Source organism: Falco punctatus (genome assembly GCF_963210335.1).
Source record: "Falco punctatus genome assembly, chromosome: 3".
Classification (NCBI taxonomy): domain Eukaryota; kingdom Metazoa; phylum Chordata; class Aves; order Falconiformes; family Falconidae; genus Falco; species Falco punctatus.
This window is the reverse complement of record NC_137582.1, coordinates 51,602,944-51,626,753: the sequence shown is the minus strand read 5'-3', so window position 1 is coordinate 51,626,753 and position 23,810 is coordinate 51,602,944. Positions and strand designations below refer to the sequence as shown.

Below are 23,810 nucleotides of genomic sequence, written 5' to 3'. Positions count from 1 at the left end.
AGCTCTTGGTAGGAAAACGAAGAGACTTCCTGGAATTAGCAACTGCTAGGAAATCCGTATTAATGCTGCTGTTTTATAAGCAGCCAGGTGTCGGCATCCTCCTGCTTCACAGTGTGTACCCACTGCAGAGTTTAAGCACCCACAGTGGGAGGAGAGAGTCAGCCCGGGGGGACCTGCACTTCCCTGAGGGGTGGTCGGTCAGGTCATGATTCTGCTCTGGGCAAGGAGACAGCACAGCCTCCACTGTGCCCTGTGTGTTTGCCTGGCATGGGCTTGCCCATCACCTTGCTGGTTGCAGGGCTGTCCTGGTCCTGACCCTTGCATGTGCACCGCTGTACAGGTGAGGAGCCACCCCTGTACCTTTCCTGGGGAAAAAACTGCTCACACAGAAGTGCTGAATTATTTTCCCTGTAGAAGTACATCTCGGATGGTAAATTGAGGCTTAAGTTTTCCCGCCATGGTCCCAGCTGGGGCCTGGTGAGGTTGCATGGGGACCCCTGCACTGGGTTTCCTTTCATCTGGAAAAACTGCAGGCTACTGGGTACAGGCCAAGGCAGAGAGAGGAGGCAGCTGATGCACACCCTGTTCTTGCCCTAACATGGAGTGAGGACATGGCTGCAGGGCACACAGAGATACAAAAGCTTTTTTTTCTTTTTTAATATCAAAACTAAGAACAAAGCACCTCCACTAGCAAAGTGGAGTTTATAGCTTGCTTCAGCCTGGAAAAAGGCATTTCAGAGCAAATAGTACTGGCACTGTCTCCTAACAACCCTGCAGTGTTTACTGGAGGTAGTTCATCTCAAGCTGTTTTTTCATTCCTGCGTATTTTAAATTGTCCTCCCAGACCCACAAAATTAAACAAACGCAGTGACTTCATAATGGAACATCCCAATAAAAAAACTCAAGTGAAATTTGTACATTTTTACAGAGCAGCTCCCAAAAGCCTGCCAGTCATTGTAGTTTTAAGAGGACTTGCAATTTATGCATAGCCTCTAAGCATCTCCTCCATCAATAAGAGTTTTCTGATGTTGTATGGAGAACAGGGATATATTCGAGGTATAGTAAATGGCATTCTTAACATTAAAGATGCAACTGTTCATTGCATACAAGCAAGAGGACAAGGTACATGTAAAAGAGATTTCCAGAATTATTAAACTCCTGTTACTGTCACAAAAATGCTGGCAGCCAAGCAGAGCGGAGAAGTCAAAATAGGTGCCTCAAAAGGGGAGCAGGACTGAGCAGTTACACAGTCGGCTGTGGGAGCTGAACCATCTGTACATGCGTAGCCCCCGACAAGCCCCTGTACTTGCTGGCTTTTGCCCGGGAAGGCTGTTGCAGCCTGTCTCCCCACAACCAAAGGTGTAAAAGTCATTACATTAATGAGAGAGGAAGCTGGAAATCATATACAAAGGAAGGAAGTCTTTTGAGAATCAGGTTTCACTGTTTCAACTACTCAAGGCAAAACTTGTTTATAATAATATACTGTCTATATTAGGTGTGTATCTGTATAGGTATGTGTATATATGCATGCAACATAGGTGTATGAAGAGAAGGAACTTTCACTGTGCTCTGTCAGCCTAAAGCACATTGCTTCTGTTTCTTCCTAAGCACTGCAACTTCATTTAAAAAAAAAAAAAAGGCATTAAGAAACTCCCAAGGTAGAGTGCGTGCAAGTGTGTGTGTGTGCGCGCGCGAGGGAGTATGAGTAACTTATCTTCACATTTAGCTGGAGCCTTGGTATTGTCAAAGCAGCTGAATCACTCACTGCCTGTGAGCTGCCATCTTTGCCATGGTGATAATTTGACAGCATGCCAACATTGCTGCCTACTGTCTCTGAAGAGCTGACCTTGTAACAACATCAACACTCTTTCTTTGGCTTTTGCTGACATCCTCTAGGCTCTGGAAACTGTTTTCAAAACAAATATATAATGAAGTATTGTGCTTGTAAAAGCAGTTGTGTTTCTGTCCATCAGATTATTTTAGGGTGTCTCACTTGCTGAAGAGCAAAACAAAGGAAAAGGCAGGGAGGACGGGACTCCAGATAAAGTGAAAGGCTCTCCGTGTACAGGAATGCTTGGAATCAAAACTAATCAAAGTAACCTTCTCAGAATTAGAAGTTAACGGTAAAGTGGCAACTTACTGACTCCTTGCACTGTTCCATTGTAAACCAAATTATTTCTCAAGGTCATGAACAAAGCAAGGGCAAGTGAGCAGAGCTCTATAAACAACGTGAAGAACTTGTAATGGCCAAAAGCAAGGAAACCTTGATTTAATGTTTGCTGTGTACTGTTGTGTGTCTTTCTTCATGCAGGCAGGAAGAAATTGCCATCTAAAATACTGATTGAGACTTTCCATCTAGATATTTGATATGGAGAAATAATAACTTGTCTTAGCAGGTGGGGTAAAAATGGCAGTACCTGAATATGCCAGTCTTCTTGGCGCTATGATTAGGCTACTTTATACTGGACGACCTGATACATTGAGACGTTCTCTAGTTGTGGGGGATTATCTAGGCACTTTGTATTCCCACTGCCCACTTACGCCTACCAAACTTTGTGTGCCCTCTGAGCATCCAGTATGTTTGCCAGGGCTCAGCTTGTAAAGGAAACAGAATAAACCAGACACAGAACTCACCCCACATTTGCTACTGTTTTGATCGTGGGGACCAGTGGTAGTGAAATGCTGTTACAGATTTTTTTCTTCTTGCTATCTTTACTAAAATAAATGAATATAGTAATTACTGGTACCCTAAATGTCATTTCACGGAGGGTGTTTGTGATATCAGAGACTGTATAGTGGATGCATGACAGGCTTTCCTTAAAAACTGCCATGCGGTGTGCAAAACCCGTACATATGGTTAGGTAACAGCAGTTTAAATTTTAGATATGGCATTGGAAAATGCAGTTAGCTTAAACTTAGGACTCCACAGGTTAAGATGAGAATGAAAGATGTAGCTAACAAAAGTCTGGAGGCAACATCTTCATGAGACACCCCAGTTTTCACTCCCCCTCAAAGATCTATTTTCAGATGTTGCCATAAAGAAGAACACTATAATTTATGCCAAGATGTTTCCCCTGGATCCTTCTTAAAATGCATTCCTTTAGATATGTTTAATTCAGGTGAATTTTATATAGCTGAAGTTAGGCTTTTAGTCCTGCATGTAGAAGTAAAAGTTACTCTTGATTTTGCATAGTGAAGATAAAAATTGTATTGTTTGCCTGCTTTCTAACTTACCTACTTAAAAAGCCTCCAACAGATAAAGCACTCTGACTTCAGCTCCTTTTGACACGTCTCAATGTATTGCTCTGACTTTATGTATAGTGTATATATGGCCAGCAAAACTTCAGCTACTGCAGAAAAATGTATTTGAGAGGAACAGCAAGCAAATTATATTTGAAAAAAAACCTTGGCATTGTTTTCCAGCTTGTTTCTTTTTGCAGTTCAGTGTTTGGTTTTAACCTGTTTGGGCTTCATTTTCTTTGGAGATTGTGTTTCTCCCTGTGTTGTTAGCACTTGAATTGTTGGGCCAAACTGACAAACAGGAAAAGACTGAAAATGGGATTTTCAACGTGAAAATAACTTGCCGTGGGACCTATTTTCAAACCTGTAGTCCCTTTGTAATGAGGAAGGCTGAGTCTGTTACTCTTCAGGACATCTGAATGATGTAGCATCTCAAACTGCAAAGAGGGGTGCTGAAATTGCTGGGCCTGTTGTATGTCATCTAGATGGGATGTTATGTTTAGCTTTGAAAGGAGTATTTGTGCCTAAAGAAAAAGAGGTTTTGTTGCCTTAACCAGTGGCATAGCTAGGAATGAAAGTTAAATGGTCTCCAAGCTGTGGTGGACAGGCAGTGACTAAATCTTTTTAAGTGTGGCCACTGTACCAGTTCAGATTTGGGAAGGCTTAAGAGCTAGTTGAGTGGGCCATGTCTAAAATGTTTGCCTGAACCAAGCTTATAACAGAAATTTGGTGCAAATTAGCTTCCTGAGATGCTCCTGATAGCTCAGTTGTCAATGCAATGGAAATACGCTTTTTTTTTCTGACAGTGAGAAAATTCAGTCTTTCAGTGCCTGAGAGTAGTTCACAAGCCACATGGTTTATCATTCATTCAGCTTTATACTAAAAGCAGGGACTAGTTTTTGGGGCATTGTTTTCATGTTAAATGTTAAACCCGTGTACAGCAGAAGCCTGCTTCTTACCGGCTTGGCTTCTTCTGGATGGATGGCAAGAAGGACTTTCAGAATGACTTTCCAGGGGACTGTGAGCTTTTACTGGCAGTGCATGATTTTAGCTAATGCATTTATTAGCTTATGCTAGTTTGTTCCTGTTTGTGAGAGTGGGATCACAAAGCAGGGACCCTCTCAGCGTGCAACTCAAAAATAGGTAAGGAAGACTTTTCTATCAAAGGACAAATGAGAAATTGTTCCTTATGAGAAAGCTAATTTGAGACTATCCAATGCAGACCTGTTAGGATGTCAACCAACTAGTGCCTAAACCATGCAAATTACTGTAAAAAAAATGAATATTGCTTGCTTGTTTGTTTCTGAAACCAAGGGTGCCATGCATTAGCTGCTCACTGAACAGAGTATCAAACTGGACCATAGAAGGAGAAGAGGAGAATGCCATGGAAAATAAGGCTGGAGGCTGAGCCAGATTTTTACTTGTTTTTGTGCATGAAGAGGTCTTGTTATAGCCATATCCTTTAAGCCCTGAGGAGACAAGATCCATTGCCAAGAAAGGCCTTTGCGTCTCTGATCACATGCTGCCTCCTCCACCAGCCTGTTTTTTTTCTAAAAATAATCCTGATTTCATGCCTTAGCTGATGGACCTCCTAGCAGCCACAATAGATGCAGCCTCCCTGGAAAACACACAGTAATACGTAAAAACATTGGTTCCAATCTCTAAGGGAGGTTGTACACAGCTTTTGAAGAGGCATCCTTTGTACTTTGAATTGTGCTAAAGCATAGTAAGCTTATCCCAAGCCATTTCTTCTTCCTCAGAACAAACAAGTCGTTTCTGAATACCAGGTATCTTATTCAGCAGAGGAACAAGAATTCCTTTTTCTCTTTCAAATAAAAAACCCCCAAGAAGTCACTTGGCAGACAGGAAAGAAAGGATTTGGTTTTCTAGTCCAGGGGGAAATTTGTCAGGCTGCACAGCCTGAAACGTCTGCTTGGGTTATGTGATGGTCACTAACAGCTGAGGGAGTGTCCTGAGACAGGTATTGTATTCTCCGTGTGATTAGCAGGGAGAAAAGCTTTGGAGGCTGTGGGTCTGTGTTACTGTGCTGTTGGTGGCAGATCCCTTGTCCACTCCACACTCCCCTTCCCTCCCCCTTGTGCCAGAGTCACCCTCCTCACAGCTGTGTCAGGTCCTTTATCTGTTTGGCTGCTGGGAAGCTCCTACACCAGATCTGCTGCTGGAGGAAACAGCTGCACCCTTTGTAGATGTAAAAGTTTGCAAACAGCCCTGGGTTGCCACATGTGTATCCATCACGGGGTACCAAAGTAGGGAAAATGCACCGATGGTAATCCAAAATATTTTACTGGCACAGAGATGTCTGTGGTTTGAGGACTTCCTGAGCCACAGGTGGAGTCTCCATGTTTAACAGCATTAGGGTATGATCAAATGGTGGTGCTTTGTGCCCTGAACTTGCTGGTCTATGTTGCAAGTGGTGCTTTTCCTCTCTGTTTCCTCTCCCCAGCAGAATACAAAGGAATTGGTGGAGTTTGATATCTACCTCATACTCACACTGCACCCAGGACTACCTAGGCCTGGCTGAGCAGAATTGGACCTTAAAATGCACTGTGGATATATCTGTACCTGTAACATTGCCCAGGCTATAGCCAGATGGCACCAGGGCTGGCTGCAGCCGTGCAGACACTGACATGGGAGGGGGTACCTCCATGTGCTGGGGTGACCCTGGCGGGATGCCAGGTGCCCCCCAAAGCCGCTCTGTCACTCCCCTCCTCAGCTGAATGGAGGAGAGAGAATATAACGAAAGGCTCCTCGGTTGAGATAAGGACAGGGAGATCACTCACCAATTACCATTACAGGCAAAACAGACTCAACTTAGAATAGAATCATAGGTTCGTTTAGGTTGGAAAAGATCTTTAAGATCGTCAAGTCCAACCATTAACCCAGGAATGCCAAATTCACCGCTAAGCCACGTCCCTAAGCATCACATCTACAAATTTTTTAAACACTTCCAGGGGTGGTGATTCCACCACCTCCTTAGGCAGCCTATTCCAATGCTTGACCGCCCTTTCAATGAAGAAATTTCTCCTGATATCCAATCTAAACCTCCCCTGGCACAACTTGAGACCCTTGAGACTGTTACCTCTTGTCCGTGTCACTTGAGGAAGATTAGTTTTCGCTTTCAGGGAAATTAGTTTAATTTATTACCAATCAAATCAGATTAGGATAATGAGAAATAAAAACTAAATCTTAAAAACACCTTCCCCCCACCCTTCCCTTCTTCCCGGGCACAACTTCACTCCCGAATTCTCTCCCCCCCCCAGCAGCGCAGGGGGACGGCACGGGGCTGGGTCAGTCCGTCACACGCTGCCTCTGCCGCTCCTGCCCCCTCGGGGGAGGCTCCTCACACTCGGGCCCTGCTCCAGCCTGGGGTCCCTCCCACGGACACGGTCCTCCGTGGACTTCTCCAACGCGAGCCCTGCCCAGGGCAGCAGCCCTTCCCAGCCCGCCCCAGCCGGGTCCCCCCCCGGGCGCAGCCCCTCGGGCACAGCGGCTCCAGCGCGGGTCCCCGCGGGGGCACAGGCCCGGCCAGCAAACCCGCTCCCGCCCGGGCTCCTCTGCACGGGGCCACAGGCCCTGCCAGGAGCTGCTCCAGCGCCGGCTGCCCGCGGGGCACAGCCTCCTCGGGGCATCGCCCTGCCCCGGCCTGGGGTCCCCGTGGGCTGCGGGTGGGGATCTGCTCCACCGCGGCCCTCCGCGGGCTGAGGAGCACAGCCTGCCTCGCCAGGGGCTGCACCGCGGGCTGCCGGGGAACCGCTGCGCTGGGGGCTGGGGCACCTCCTGCCTCCCTCTGCGCTGGCCTGGGGGTCTGCAGCGCTGTTGCTCTCACAGTCTCACTCCTCTCTGGCTGCAGGTTGCTGCTCAGTTTATCCCCCCCCTTGCTAAATACGCTGTCCCAGAGGCGCTGCCGCCATCACTGATGGGCTCGGCCTTGGCCAGCGGCGGGTCCATCTTGGAGCCGGCTGGCGCTGGCTCTGTCGGACATGGGGGAAGCTGCCGGCAGCTTGGCACAGAAGCCACCTCTGTAGTCGCCCGCTACCAAAACCTGGCAGAGCAAACTCAATACACTCCATCACAGAAACTTGTCCTCTGCCACTTCCTGCAATCGGGAAACAAGTAACAGAAAAGCCTCCCATTACTGGCCACAGACAATTTCTGTCACCAGGAGTATGTATTGGATGAAGAATAAAGGCAAAAAGCCACAGTTGCATGTGCCAAAGAAAGCAGGCGGCATTGATGGCATCCTTCTGCAGGTGCTGGCCACCTTCTTCCTGACTGCTGTCTGACAGTACACCACATCAAGCTTTCAGCTCCTGGAGCCAGCTTCGGGGCACCTAACACATAGCATCGGGGAGAAGGTGGCAAAACACCGATCCCTGTTCTGTAGGCTCAGAGCCGCTTAAAAAGCACTGACAGGGTGACCTCCTGTGCGTGGTGTCAAGCTAACATAAGCTGTGTGTTGTATGCTGAGGCGGATTTGACACCAATGTGCTTGTGTGACAGTCTCGGCTGCAGGTCAGGTTTGTGCTGCTGAGTGACCTGTCAGTCACAGGCTGCTTTCATGGCATCCTAGCTTCAGCTCAGGGGTGGAGGGAGTGGTTTGAGCACTGTGTGTACACACAACAGGAGTATCAAATGGGCTTCGGAGGGGAAAACCCACATCAAGTGAAAGACACTCCCTTCATCTTGTCCTGGATGCACAGGACAACTAGCACAGACATATGTGGCCTCCATTTAAAGATTTTTTTACTCCGAAACCTCATCTTCAGCATTATGCATAATTCAGTGTGTCTCAGCACTGCTCTCCTGATGGTACACGATTTTACAGTGTATCAGTTGTTTTTCTCTCTCTCCCTCATTTATAAAGGGTTTCCCAAAAAAAGTTCATTGTCCATTCTAATAAGCATAGACATGTTTAATCTGACTTACTTTATCTTGATAAAAAATTCACTTTGGAAGTTAGCAGCCAGTTGGCTCAGTTGTGCTGGTCCAGAACATCCAGCAGGAAAATCAGTAAAATCACCATGTTTAAACTGCTGTGAATAGAGCTGGGTCCCCTTGCCCCCTCTGGGTGTGCGTTGGCTCAGTAGGTCCTGCAGCCCAGTGCCCCCTGAGTTTTGGTGCAGAATCATAGTTTTGTTTTCACTTTGTGCCAGGGATTAGTGTAATTTTAAGGCCTTAGTGGAAATAATAAGAACGTAACAACAGGTTTCTGAACAGTATTTCTTTGAAACTCTGGGGGCTGGAGCAAGGGGAAGCCTGGTCTATAAAAACATCGGTGAGTGCTATTTGCTATACATTTGAAGTACTGAGTGGTAGCTAGTGAAGGATACATCATCCAGGAAGAGCCAAGTAAAACTATTGACAGCAAAGATTTTCCCAAGGGCTTTTGCAGCTGCTCAGTTTAGAAATCTAATCTGAAGGGCTCTGATTGGTGAAATGGGCTGTCAATTTGTGTCTTACCATTTTATTCTCAAAGTGGGTGGATTGGAAATTGTGATAAGATGCTGGAAATTGCTACAAAATCCTGTACTGTTTAGATGTCCTATGCAACAATGTCAGAGCTGTATTTATTGTCCTAGTAAATAAATTTTTCAAGCTGTCAAAATAAACAAGAAAGAGGTTCCCTCCACACATACACATTGTATCTGTAACTGGTGGTCATTGTGCATACCTGTGTGAATCCCTTGGGAAATCCTTGCCTTCCTCAGAAGATGATGCCTTTCATGTCACTGGGGTGAGGGTTAAGCACTATTAACCAGAAGGATGAAAGCTGATGCAGTTGCTTTAGGGAGCCGGAGGGATGTTTAGGCTTTTGGTTCACTTGATTTATTGCTCAATTATTAGACTGTGTCCTAACAATAGCGTGTGAGAGGCAGGGAGAGCTATACATTTCTGCCTGATTTCTATTAACAGCCTCCCAAATAACAGCCTGTGTTAGCAGCTGCTTTTTCCTTTTCATGTCCAGGGAAGAAATGTTTGAAAGCTTTTATACTGTCTGAGTGAGTTAGGGAGAGAAAGAAGGTACTCTCATCTCCAGTTCAGCCTTTATGTGCAGTCATTTATGTTTTCACAAAGAGCAGTGAAATCCAAGGCATGTTGCAATACTGGTTGCTATTTTCTTATCTCCTTATTTATGTGTTGGTTTAGAGAGAGGCTAACAGGCATATAACTGATGAAATATTAGGGGCTGAGTGTTCAGGACATCTGGTGTATCACATGAGTAATGAGTGAAAATCAACTGATCAATCAGTTTCCCTGACTTATGCTCTTCACAGCTAATCTTTATGTTGATCCTGGTGGAGGGAGTGATGCCTTTGGTTAAGAAGGAAAGGTATTTGACAATATGCAGCTACACGGCAGGGAGATATAGTGTGTGTGTTATGTGGGATAAGTTAATTGTCCTTTTGCTTGTTTGCATGTAGTGAAAAATGTGAAGTACTCAGGCTGCTTGGAGCTGACGCTACAGATGTTATAAGACATGAGGAACATATGAACTAAATTTCTGAGAAAACCTGCACTAAAACCTGGACCAATTCCAGCTAGGTTTCCTGAGCAGCTCCAGAAACTACTGATAGGTTCATATGAGCATCAATTAATTATCATTAATACAGTTATGATTCATAGGCAAGGTGCAACGTGCCTTGAGCAAGGAAGTTTCCTTTGTAGCTGCTTACACCTTCCCTTCTCTATTTTCACGATCATTTGCCTCCGCTGTGTCCCATTTCTCCTGCTCTGATCCTGTCTTTACCTGTTACTCTACCCTCTTCTTGCCTCCTCCTTCTCAGTGTCTTCTGGCTTCCTATGCCACCCTCCTCCTCAGGAGCCCCCCCTTTCTCCTGCCTGCCATTGTGTGCTCTGGCTTGCTTGCTCTCCTCCCCGGTGTAGTGAACACTGAGCCAGGGCTCTGAGGGACAGGTAGGTAGTCCTTCTCTTAATATCAGGCTGGTGCTGGGCCTGTTTGGTTATAGTCCAGAGAGTGCTAGCAGGAGTGGTCTGGCAAAGGTCTGTCTTGGATATTTCTAAGCTCCTTGTCTATATGATCATCTAATCACATCAGGCTCATAAACATCTGCGTCTCCAGAAAAACGCTGTGAGATAGGATGCGCTATTAATCCTGTTTTATAGATGGGAGACTGAGATCAGAACAAATGGGGAATTAAGCCAGAGTCTCCTGAATTACAAATTAGTATGACAATGTGATCTTTATGAATATGTTCTTTGTTTCAGTTTGTCTGGACAGTTTTTTAAAGTGTGATTGCAAAAGAATGTGGAAAGTGGAGAGAACCAGCACAGTTACAAGGATGTTCTAGTTTGGAGAGGGTGACTATAGCAGGAGGGAGAAAGGAGTTGAGGTTATTACATTGTTATCAGAACTGTACACAATATTGTCCTCTTCATGCTGAAATCTGTCGGTGTTGGTAATATTGGGGTTTTTTTCATTAACCATTGGTTTAAAGCTAGGTTGTTCTCAAAATATCAAATGGAGACGTATTCCTACAGGCATGCATTGTAGCAGCCCAGAAGTTAGGAGGATGGCTCTTCCTGGTGGCATTCCAATTTCAAGGCTCCTGAGCTACAGTGACAGAGCTAGGGACACAAGCATCTGTTTTCTCAGTCATCAATGGAGTCCTAACTACCAGATGTGCATGAGCCTCTTTTGGGCTTTGAGTAAAAATTCTACCTTAGACCTGAGAAACCTTTCCAACAAAACTATTGTCAAAACTAGGGTATGCAGATATGATGGGAGTTGTGTTTGATAAATCAGCATTTTCTTCTTACATATTGCTGGGATAGGGCAACCCCAATCCATCCCACTCCTGCCAGTTTGATGCCAGTGCCAGCAATAGATGCCCAGAGCCTGAAGAGGGACTGCAGGTCAGCGGGAGAGCACCTGAAGAGCAGCAGAAAGGAATTGCAGCCCCCCCGCCCCCAAGTCAGCTTCATTGAGGGCCCAGCCTTAAATGCCTCTGTGCAAATGCACTTAGCGTGGGGAATAAACAAGACAAGTTAGAGACTAAAGGTGTGCACACACCTGCAGGACTGTGGTTTTATTGACTTCACTGAGATGTGGTGGGATGGCTCCTGTGGCTGGGGTGTGGAGGTGGAAGGATACAGGCTCTTTAGGAAGGGCAGGCAGGGGAGACAAGGAAGGGGTGTTGCCCTCTGTGTCAAGGACCAGCTGGAGTGCATGGAGCTCCACCTGAGGATAGATGGATGAGGAGCTGACCAAGAGCTTATGGGCCATGGTTAAAGGGAGGGCAGGGACAGATGACATTATAGGGGGGGTCTGCTACAGGCCACCTGACCAGGAAGACCAAGTGGATGAGGCCCTCTATAGACAGATAGGAGCAGCCTCACATTCACGAGTGCTAGTCCTCATGGGGGACTTAAACCACCCTGATAATTGTTGGAGGGACAACACTGCAGGGCATAAGCAATCCAGGAGGTTCCTGGAATGTGTTGATTATAACTGCCTTCTCTGAGTGATAGAGGAGCCAAAAAGGAGAGGTGCTGTGTGGGACCTTGTTCTCACCAACAAGGAGAGGCTGGTTGCGAACATGAAACTCAAGGGCAGCCTTGGCTGCAGTGACCATGAAATGGTGGAATTCAAGATCCTTAGAGCAGCAAAAAGGGTGCACAGTAAGCTCACTAACCTGGACTTCAGCATAGCAGGCTTTGGCCTCTTCAGGGATCTGCTTGGTAGACTACCATGGGATAAAGCCCTGGAAGGGAGAGGAGCCTAAGAGCTGGTTAATATTCAAGGATCACCTCCTCCAAGCTCAGGAGTGATGTGTCCCAACAAAGACAAAGTCGGGCAGAAACACCAGGAGGCCTGCATGGATGAACAAGGAGCTCCTGGACAAACTCAAACACGAAAAGGAAGCCTACAGAGGGTGGAAGCAAGGACGGGCAGCTGGGAGGAATACAGAGAAATCGTCTGAGCAGCTAGGGATCAGGTTAGGAAAGCTGAAGCCCTGATAGAATTAACTCTGGCTGGGGATGTCAAGGGCAATAAGAACAGACTCTATAGGTACATCGATAGTAAAAGGAAGACTGGGGAAAATGTGGGCCCTCTCCAGAAGGAAACAGGACACCTGGTTACCTGGGACATACAGAAAGCTGAGGTACGCAATGACATTTTTGCCTTGGTCTTCACTGGCAGGTGCTCCAGCCACTCTGCCAAAGTCACAGAAGGCAAAGGCAGGGACTGGGAGAATGAAGAACCACCTGCTGTAGGACACGATCAGGTTCGAGAACACTTGAGGAACCTGAAGGCGCACAGGTCCATGGGACCTGATGAGATGCATCCGTGGGTGCTGAGGGAACTGGCAGATGAAGTGGCTAAGCCACTATCCGTCATACCTGAGAAGTTGTGGCAGTCCAGTGAAGTTCCCACTGACTGAAAGAGGGGAAACATAACCCCCATTTTTAAAAAGAGAAAAAAGTAAGGCCTGGGGAACTACAGGCCCATCAGTTTCACCTGTGTGCCCAGCAAGACCATGGAACAGATCCTCCTGGAAACTATGCTGAAGCACATGGAAAATATGCTTCACTAAGGGCAAATTGTACCTGACTAATTTTGTGGCCTTGTATGATGGGGTTGCAGCATTGGTGGATAAGGGAAGCACAACTGATGTCATCTACCTGGACTTGTGCAAAGCTTTTGACACTGCCTCGCATGACATCTTTGTCTCTAAACTGGAGAGCCATGGATTTGACAGATGGACTACTCAGTGCATAAGGAATTGGATGGATGGTCGTACTCAAAGAGTGGCGGTCAACAGCTTGATATCCAAGTGGAGACCAGTGACAAGTGGCATTCCTCAGGAGTCAGTATTGGCACCAGCACTGTTTAAAACCTTTGTTGGCAGCATGGACACTGGCATGAGTGCACCCTCGGCATGTTTGCAAATGACACCAAGCTGTGTGGTGCAGTTGACATGCTGGAGGGAAGGGATGCCATCCAGAGGGACCTTGATAGACTTGAGAGGTGGGCCCATGCAAAACTCATGAAGTTCAACAGAGCCAAGTGCAAGGTCCTGCACATGGGTCCTGCAGGGGGATTAGAACTAGATGATCTTTGAGGTCCCTTCCAACCCAAACCATTGTATGATTCTGTGAACTGGTGTTGGAGAACGTCACGGTGAGCTTGGCTTTTCACACTATAAGATGTTCTCGTCTTCCGTGTGCAACTTTTGAACTCTGTTAGCAATGCTTGCTGCAGTGTCTGAGCAGATAAGCTGATTTGAATTATCCTTCATTTTATTTCTTTGTATTTGTTTTTGGCTCAGTGTCATTAAAAAAAAAAACAACAACAAACCCAAAACATTTATTTGAGGTACCCATACAGGATTTAGCTGTAACAAAAGTAAGTGAAGTTAATCACTGCTGGGAAAAATAGAGCTCTAAACTCAGACCTCACAGGAGAATAAATCAGGAACTGAACAAAGATTTTGATACACTCTCAGGGGAAACAGAGGTTGCAGTACCGAGCTCAAAATAGTGCCAACAGTGGGTTGACTACACAATGGAGAGAGTAGTCCTGATTCCCCTTCTCTCATTTGATTCATTTTCCTTCCTCCCAACTATACTATGCAAGAAATTTGGACCAAACAGAAGAACTTCCAGTAGAGTCTCCAGTGTGGAAGATCAGACCTATATGGGCTTTCTGATGCACTATCTGAGGCATTTAATCTCTGCAGACTAGGTAAAGCACCTAGGCACCTAGCATGTGAAACTTGTCCTTATTTTATGACTGTGTGGTGAGAGTCAGGAGTCTGGAAACAAGTCCTAGGTGCACCTCCCTACTCACTTCTCCAGGCTCAAGAATTTGAGCCTTCTATTTATCTGGTAAAATTGTAGGTCAGTGCAAATAAAAGAATGGCACCAGATCTGGTAAAATTGTAGGTCAGTGCAAATAAAAGAATGGCACCAGAACTGGACAGTCTCCTCCACACTGAGCTACTAGTTTTAAGTATTTATTGCAAATATTGTTGCATACAAGTGATTTCTGTCATAAGTGTCCTTTTGCAATTTATTTTTTTAAAACCAATTTCCTGCTGTAAGCCAAAAGTAATGTGCCCAGTTATGAATGATGTTGCTTTTATTGTATCCTTAAGACTTTACAGTTTGCCTCTCATCCCTTTCTGGAACAGTTTTTAAAATAGAATGTTTAAGTGATATTAAATTACAAATAATTTACTTTAATTTTAAAGCCACATTTTATTTTGAAGTATTTATGCAAAGGGTCTGATATGTTTTACAATTAAAATAATTTCCATATGGAGACTGACCTTGATGCTCCTGAACTGAAGACAATGGTTTTGGTGTAAGGTGTGGCAAGTTCAGGAGCACAATATTCAAAAGAGAAAGTAAAAAAGAGAAATCCACAGGTTCTACTGACCATCAGTAGCTTTGCTTTTTAACTATTTAGGTGAACATGGTATTTTCGCGGTAAATGTGGACCCTACTCACACACGGATCCTTTGAAAACTAATTTTAGATTATTGCATCTCTAGAAAGTTTGTCATAGTTTATCTGAGTAGGAGCCCATTGTAGGCACAGCAAACAGGTCTGTTGGACTGATGCTAGCTGAGGACAGTCAGGATAGACCACAGATTGACTTTACTTACACTGTGGGGTAAACCAACTTGGTGCCCTTTGTATTTGTCTTATTCTACAGTATAATGAGATAAATGTATTGCTCTGTGTGGTCTGCATCTTGGGCGTTGCTTCCCCCACCCCAGAAAACTTTAATTTTAAAATGCAGGAGTCTGTATCTGTTTCATTATGCATCTTTTTGTCACAGTTGAATGACCTGGCATGCTCACATTAGCTGTGGTTGCTTTATGATCTGCAGGCATTTCAGCAGGGCTGCAGCTTCTGTAGTGACTGCTGCCCTGGCTGCACGGGCGGGATGCCCAGGAGACCCAGGAGTCCCAGCTCTCAGGCTTACTGGACAAGCAAATACTTAATTTGCATTCTTGCTTGCAAGTACTGACTGGCTCTCAGTACTAGTTAAAACGGTTTTAATCAGCTGCAGCTGTATTCAACTTGATTGTTTTGAATACGAATTCCTACCTATATTCCCTCAGCATTTATATGTGGATATATTAATAATATCTGTAAAGATAGATAAAGATAATGTCAAGATTATCTATATTTACGCAAGTGCTTCATTTGGAGGTCCACAGTGTAATTCATCAGTCATTTCTATGTGCTCAAATCCCAAGAGGGCAGAGTCACCTCTGTGTCCTGGGTCACAGTGCACTTAACTAACTCATCAGGTCAGAGGGTTTTCTACTGCAGTGTTTGATGTGGGGAATCATTCCTGAGAGTGGGTAGCTGTTAGTCACCTGAAAGGCTCTGTCTTTTTTGCTTGCAGCTCAAAATATAACATGATTCTTCTGCATCATGAACATACTCTCCTCCTTAATACACACATCCAGTGACTCAAGTTTTCTTTTGTCCAAAATTGCTGAAGAGGTGCTTTAGGAAGAAGAACAAGGTGCAGTTACACAATGGGATGAGGACAGATGCTGCATTTAAGATATTCAAAGCCACCTAGGGAGGACTGGATCCCAGAAAGGTCGGGATAAGTATGGGTCTTAGAGAGGGTCTTTTAGGGGCACTTCAGAGCTTCCCTTGCAGATGAGTAGTAGCAGAGAGAAATCCTTCCTGTCATACTAGGTGTTTTGTTGGTTTACATCTGGAAGAAAGGTAAGATTAGGGGTTCTTCCTTGAGCATGGGGAGGAATTTAAGAATGCAGCAATGCCCTGTGGGCAGAAATGCCACTGTGCCTTGTACATCTTTGTGCCAGGGTAGCAGGAGTCAGGCTGCTGGCTTCCATGGCAGTAGCCTGGGGACTGGAAGCTCCTCTGTCTTCAGAAAGGGCTGAATCTGGAAGGGAGTAGGTCAGCATGTGCTCAAGCTCGCATCCACGCTCAGGGACTTCCAGTGTCTCTCATGTGTGAGAAAGAGAGGCCAGTACCAGTGTGCTGGCCTCTCTTCCCACATGCAAGGCACACATGAAATAAAAGATGATTTCTCAGAGTAGAGGCAGAAGGGGAGAAGTTCCATGGGTTCTGGTAGTGCATGCAATGTTGCGGAGTTCTTCTCTTTTCCACAGGTTGACACTGGCATGCATCTTTTGGTAGAACTGGAGTGGGAAATTTGAGGATGCAGATGAGGTGAGACACCATTAGATATAGCTCATTTTCCAGACAATTGACAATCAGTGAAAGAAGATAGTAGCATGCAGTGTTATATTTCAGGACAGCTATAGGTGAAACATGTCATGGCAGCAGGATCTGGTTTCCCAGATGTCTCTGCTCATCTTTCATATGCAGTCAAATCAAAACTCTTTATTTTCTAATTTTTGTCCCGTTTCACCTTCTGTACTGTGGATGGCAGTCCTGTATATTTTTCTTGGCCTAAAATTTGAAGGCTGAGGGCACATGCTTCCTTTTGAATGCTGAGTTTTAGCTTGGTTGGGAGATCAGAGGAAGGGGCAAAGGGGACTGATCAGTTAAGTTTTGAACCTTATCCATAACTTAAGTCAGAAATTAGTTTTCAATTCTTTTTGTTTTCAGGAAAAAGTATGGGCAGGAGTATTGCAATATGTGACTTTTTATAAATTGTCAAACATTGTTTCTAGAACAATTTTGATAACACTCAGTTCCATTGAGTTTACAGTTACAGATACTTCCTTGCTATGGTGATCATCTGGTACAAATAATGTGTATTGCTATTGAAAGAAAACCAGCTGTAGTTAAATTCTTTTTAAAAAAATAAACATTGCCAAAACAAAGATGATAAGCTGATTTTAAGAGAATGTTTTTCAGCTTTTCAGCTGATAGTAAAATTAGAGCTTAAATTAACAACAGCGAAATTGCCAAAAAATATTTGACCACACCTTTTAAAGTAGAAATGTCTTTTTTCAGTGAAAATTAGTTAAAACTGCTGTTTCACTTAGCATGAATGCGGTTTGGGTTGATGCTGTATCTTTAAATGATCAGAAACCCCGTCCTGATTGTCACCGAGAGTCATCTGAACCACGAGGCAGTTTCAGTATGGCTGTTGTAAGAATTGTGCAGGTCTCCTCAGAAAGGCAGGGACTGTTTTGCCTCTTTTTTAATCATCATTCCTTTGCTTTCCCTCATTGGCCTCTCCAGAGCAAAAGGCTGCTTATCTACTCAAATGGAGCGGGAACTTCTTTTTTGTGGAAAAGCGCAGGGAGAAGATTTAATTTATTTTCATTTGTGATGTAAGGAGGAAATGAATCCAGCTTGCCAGAGGTAGAAACCAAATGTATTAACTCTTTACAGACTTTCCTGCCAGAACCCCTTATGCCAAAACTCTGTATGGGATGTTTTTAAGGGAAATCAGTTGGATAAATGTCAGGAGAAGGCAAATTAGACAGCTGGCTTCAGCTGCTTGTATTCCCCACAACCTTGACTCCATCCAGCAAGCCCAGACGGATTCCCCAGTGACCCAGTTCAGGGGTGATCCTGGGTACTTCAGTTCTTGCTCTCTCCCGTCCTCTTGTCCCTGTTTTCAAGCTGTTAGCTGGGGTTGACAGTCTTTCCATGCACTGACAAGGGGACAGCTGCAGGTGCTGCCTCTTACAGCCTTCGTGGGGACATCCCTCCCTTGCAGAGCCACCTGCAGGGAAAGAGGGTGGTCACAGGAAGGGGTCTTCCAGGTGTGCCCACTGCATACTAGTTGAAGTAAATGCCTGATACATGTGAAACCACTTGCCCATTTTCAGTTTGAGAACAGGGTTGCTGCAGTAATTCTGAAGTCTGTTTCACCCTTTGCATCTGAAGATTGTAGCAAACTGGTTCCCCAAGGAAGCTGGGAGTCAGCTCAACCATCAGAACTAATTTTAGCCAGGATGTACTTCCGTTCCTGGCACAACATTTCACATGTAAACAAGTCAAAGTGAGAGAAGGTGTGGATGTTATGAACAAGGTCCCAGCTCACAAACTTGGAGCACTTTGGACGTTGGTATGTGTAGTAATTAATCATATGGCCAGATGAAGGGATTGAGATGTCATATTGCAGTGCCCTTAGCTGGACACTGGACAGTGCTTCAGGTACTACACAATAACAGAGTTCACTGAAACACGAACGTTAGTTTACAATGCTTAACAATTTCAGATAGTCTGTGTCATTGTGTCTTCTTCCGTATTTCCTTTTGTTTCCTATGTAACCATGTACTTTGCCATACTCCCAACAGGAAAGTCAGGCTTGCTTTGGTTAAAAAGCCATGGAAAAAACAGTACTGTGGTTCCCCCACTATTTGTAATCACATTTTCCTTAAAGGTTTGTGTAGAAAGACTTTTGTATTCATCACAGTTCATTCCTCATGCTTTCATGCTAATAGCAGGCAGACCCAGTTATACTTACACATTGTTCTAATTGTTGCTGGTGGTGTCCTATTTAGTTAATATCACTTCTTTCTGAGTAATATTAGGTTTGCTGAATCTGTCTGTTTTTTACTTTTGCTAATTTGAAAAAAAAACAAAAAGACAAATTAACATGCTTTCAAAGAGATTTAGAGATAGGGAAACCACTACATCCCAGTGCATGAATTAAAAAAAAATGCAAGTAGGCCTATAAATGGAAGTCAGGAGTTGTTTTTATTTCATAGTTGTGTCTCTGTGAATGCAAGATTTATTGGCGTTCAGTCCTCCTAAAGCTTATGAATGTGCTTAGTTGGCCTCGTTGGATTCAAAGCAGGGTTTTTTCCACGCTGGGGAGCAGGGGTGCAGAAGCTGGCTAAGTTTCAGCACATCCTGTGAACTTCACTTGTGTTCACATCACCAGCTTTGGCTTCCCCTGTGTGCGGGCATGGTGACCTCTGGCAGTATGTCTGTTCAGAGGTACCTGCTTTGCTAGATGTGATGCAGGGTCTTTTAAAGAAGGAGTTTACATCTGATCAATCAGCTTGAAGCCAACCAGGTGATGGAGATGTACTCTTTAAAATATTATGGGTTAAATGGCAGAAGATTTAGGCTTGTACGCATGGTCTTACATGCACTTGGCATGTTCGTGATGCAGATGGAGACTGCCCTGAGCCACCACAAAGAGCAGGGTGGTGGACCAGGTAAGGCAGAGTCTGATCTGTGTTTCTCTAAAGTCCGTGCCAGAGTGTGGGTCTGGCTCCACTCTGAAATGCTGCGAGCAGTGAGGTCCTGTGAGCTCCATAGTCAGTGGGCTCTTGTCCCTGTGTTAGGGCAAACATACGGGGAAAGGGTTGGCTCAGCAAAAGCAGCAAGGAGATGGAAGCATTTCAGACATGTTAGTATCTCCTACTGATCTTCCACACTCATTAACACAAGTTGCTAAGAAGGACAGAAGATGGCTGTTGGCAAAGCACAATAAATAAAGGCATTTGGGGTAAGATAATAAAGCAATATGTAAAATTGCAGCAAGATCATACAAAAATGTAGATGGGCCATGAAGTGTAATCAAATATTAAAGTAAGAGTTAAAAATAGTTTCACTTAGTGCACTTCCCTTAATATCTTGTCCATGTTTTATTTCAAGATTACTTTTATTCTATTACTACTTTCACTCTCCTCTGTTATATTAAAAAGCTGCACAAAGTACCAAACCATAAAGCAAACAAAAGAGATAATTTATTTTTTTATACAATTGTTTTATTTGAAGTAATTTTAAGTATCACATAATAGTAACATTTTTGAAAGTCAGAAAATTGATTTTTTTTTTAAAAAGGTGGTTTGTATATTTTAAGGACTGTTCATATAAATACTGTGGTTCCTTATATAAGAAATGTAGTCAAACAAAATCCTGTGCGGATTTCTGTTGCTTGAGGGCAAAATGACTTTCATAGCATTCAGGGAGGCATGCTGTTGCAGCCCCATAGCAGAATACACATGCTGCCCGGCAGCACGGTAACATGGCAGCAAGCTTGAGAGGACATATATAAAAGCGGATAGGTAGGAATGTGTTCTCGTTGCCAAGGTGTTTGGATACTTCATTTCATCTATCAGCTGAGTCTGGTTCTTTCCCTCTCTTCTGGAAACCTGCAGCCCTAACCTGTAACCAGGTTCAGCCCCTGATAGGCAGTCAGGTCCCAGTAAAATATGGACAAAAAATTTATTGATTTTTTTTTCCCCCCCAATAGAGTTTCTGGCATTCATGGCTGAGGAGGAAAACTCCAGATGGTTGAGTGTGCATTATCTGTTCATTGGTGCTCCTAAAGCCCACCTAAGCATGCCTGTCAGCTGGCCACTGGGGCTTACAGCCCTGGGTTAGCAGCAGGAGCCCCCCAGAGATGGGTGCTGCTCCCTGCTCTGTCCTCAGCCACCAGGGAAGGTGCTGCCACTGCTGCTTCCTCTGTCCCCAGGGCCCGGGAGAGCTGAGAGCCAGCAGAGCTGCCCTGCCCTGTAATGAGATTTTCAGCTCCTGCAGGTCGGTGAGAAGAGGGTTTGGGAGAGATTAGGGGTGGCCCTGGAGCCTCACCTAGTGGGTGGCCCTGGAGCCTCACTTAGTGGGTGGCCTCTTTGCCCCAGTCCCACTCTACCTGCCAGACTGCAGAATTGCTCTCGGATAGAGATGCTTAGCTGTTCTAAAATTTGTGACAGCTTAATGATTATCTCAGATAAGGGGCGGGATGAGCTCTCCACATCAGTTTCCCTTGTAGTTTGTGCCAAGCTGTGAATATAAAATGTCAGGTTCTAGTTATACAAGCACTTTGTCTGATACATGCAGCACACTTCCCTTGATATCCTTAAACTAACTACAACAAAGTGGACCAGACATGCATATCAATTTTAGCTTTTCGACTGCTAATGTCATGGTACTATTTTCAGTGACTTTGGTTTTATCATGGTGGCATTACTGCCAGTGAACTACTGTAGTTGAAAGGTTGTTGGCATATCCCTCATAATTTTGAAAATAAAATATCCTTGTCTCCCTCTGGCTGAGTGGTGAAATCACACAACAGTGGCCCTACTTGATAATTTTCTCATGAAAGACTCAAATCCTAGAGTTAATTAAAGCATGGAATAAGTATCTAGGGAGGCATACATAAATGCTAACAGGATTCCTACCACATAGCTACAGAGGCAAAAATCAGCACGTATAGTCTATGCTAAGCTGAGGACAGAAAATCCTTAGATCTCTTACAAGGCAGAATTTTTGTATTTTGTGATAGATGTAGCCAAAAAGCCCCCAAATGATAACAAAACCACACAAAATTTGATAACGATGATACATAAATATATCCCTAATAATCACAGGGATTAAATGTTCTGGGAGATTGTATAAAGCTTTGTATTTACAGGAATCTTGAAACCCATTCCTATCAGAGGAACCGGGACCTGGGCTCTGAAAGCAAGGAAGAGTGCTGTGTCTGACTGAAACTGCCAGGGAAACTGTAGCAACCAGAATTATCTACTGATAACATAATCTGGCCAGTGCTGCAGGCCAGATCATTATGGAGAAGAACTGCATGATCCATAATGATAGGTGATCAGAAACATTGTAAAGCTTCTTGCCTAAAAGCCCCAGTTCTGAGAAATCCGTTGGCACTCACCATCTGCCCCCGGCATCAGTGGGGGCACCGGCTCAGAGAGAAGGGTGCCACCTCCTGACTTCTACCGTCCTCCTTGGCTGGCCTCCATTTTCACCCTGAGGTTTGTTTTTCTGTACTGGCTTGACCCTCTTTAGTTTATGCTGGTTAGCTGAGGTAAGAGGAAATAAATGGATGAAGTAACCCAGAGCTTTTGGCAGAAGTCCTCCTCGCTTTTCTGTCAGCAGCGGTTTGGACCGCTCTAGCATAAGGGAATTCTGTAGAGGGTCTCTCCAGGCCCTGGATCACCTAGATTTAGGTCCGCACTCCTGTAACTGAATTTGCTCATTTTTAAAGAGGTTAGGGTTTGTCTACTGGAAGCAGAGCCTTAGGAGATGGAATGATACCATCTGCTTTAAGCTTCCAACTTGGATGCAATTCAGAGGACAGCGTTAGGAGCAGCAATTCCCTGTAACTTCATGGTAGAGAGGCAGGTGTCTCTGTGCGGGCAATTGAGGTCATTCATGTTACATGCTTAAAATAGAAGATACGCAAATTCAGATTGTCTGCTCTCCTTACCGAGTCTATTGCTTACATCTGTTTATGTCTTATATGTGATTTACCATCGAGCCACTGAAAGAAACCTCGCACACTTTTAAACTTGCCTGCCCGATGTAAAAAAAAAAAAAAAAGCATATACATTAGATCCTGACTGCATGCCCATTACAACACACGTGCCCCCAGCATACGCACACGCCTCGCTCCGAAGTTGCCTGGGAGGTGGTACTGCGGCATTGCTGGGTAGCTGGGGAGGGGGAGGGGGAGAGAGAGAGCCTGAGGCTGCTGGGCAGGACCGGCAGCAGCCGCATTGCTTTCAGGTGAGTGGCAAGAGGCGGGTGGCTGAGCTGATTGAGCCCAGATGGGTTTTGAGGTGGTTTGAGCTATTGCCTTGTAGAAACATGTTAAAATATAAATGAAGAAATGTGTTTCAAATAAAACTGCCTTTGCAGGAGTGTAGAAGTGACCACAGTGGTAGGGAACCTAATTGCTAATGTATTTGCGAATTTTTTTTTAAAATGTGTCCTTTTGAGAACAATTAGAAAAAAGCTATTTCATCAAACCACTCCCTGGGCCCTTGTGCTTGCATGTTTGTTCCTTTGCTTTGGAAGTGCTTGAGCTGTCACTCTGCTATATAGATGTGCTCCAGTCTTCAAACATTTGCTCTCCCCAGTGTTACGGTGCTGCTTCATACAGTGTTTGCTGGCCTTGTGTTCAGTCCCATAGTAACCATTCCCTGGGAAGGGCAGCAGGACGAGGCGAGGAACATGTCAAGCACCCAAGATAGAAAATGCAAAGCCAGACCTGACAAAGTCTTGACATGGGTGGCAGATATTTGACAATGCTTTGTAGTGGCCAGTGAGTTCTCCCTAATGGAAGGACAATGCATTCAGAGTTTAATTGCAACCAGAGGCACGCACCGAGCAAGGAACTCTGCTCATCAAATAATCAAAATGATTTTTTTGGGGCTCTGTGGGTTCTTGCACCATAGGGCTTGTGTGGGCTTTTGTCTGCCAGTGGTGTGCACTGCCGGCTACCAGATACTTGAATCCTCAGGGAGGGGGAAGGAGAGGCTGTAAAGACTTTGGCTGACACAACCCTTTTTCAGCTATTTGGAGATTAAGGCTGCAGTTTCTTAACGCAAATTTTCTGCCTGCCTGCCTCAGTGCAAGGTTTCGCCCCCATGCCAAACCGTGGCTGCTTGCTCCTGTCGCTGCACGCTGCCTCCCCAGCAGTGCTGGAACCAAATACTTGTGCCGTGAAGTGGCTCAGCCACAGAGATTTTCCTGCATTGTATTTCCACTGATCTGGCCTGAAGCATTATTAATTTGAAAAGAGCACCCAAGTCAGCTTGAGTCCAGACAGGCTTGTTAGCACTGGTGCAGCCATGCCAGGTGGGGGGACTCACAGGCTCTCTGAAGCCATGCTGGACCAGTGCTGTTGGGGC

General features: G+C 45.0%; 1 protein-coding gene across 19 annotated transcripts in view; it reads left to right on the top strand.

Annotated features, from left to right (window-relative positions):
• DTNA (dystrobrevin alpha) overlaps window positions 1–23,810 on the top strand; it is a 233,872-nt gene that overhangs the window by 75,274 nt on the left and 134,788 nt on the right. The window contains exon 2 of one of the 19 annotated variants that reach the window (XM_080381488.1): window positions 15,746–16,452. The exons of the other annotated variants lie outside the window; for them this stretch is intronic. Within the exon in view, the coding sequence (XP_080237614.1) occupies window positions 16,442–16,452 (11 nt within the window). The 5' untranslated portion in view covers window positions 15,746–16,441. The remainder of the gene's footprint in view (window positions 1–15,745; window positions 16,453–23,810) is intronic. 19 annotated transcript variants of the gene reach the window in all.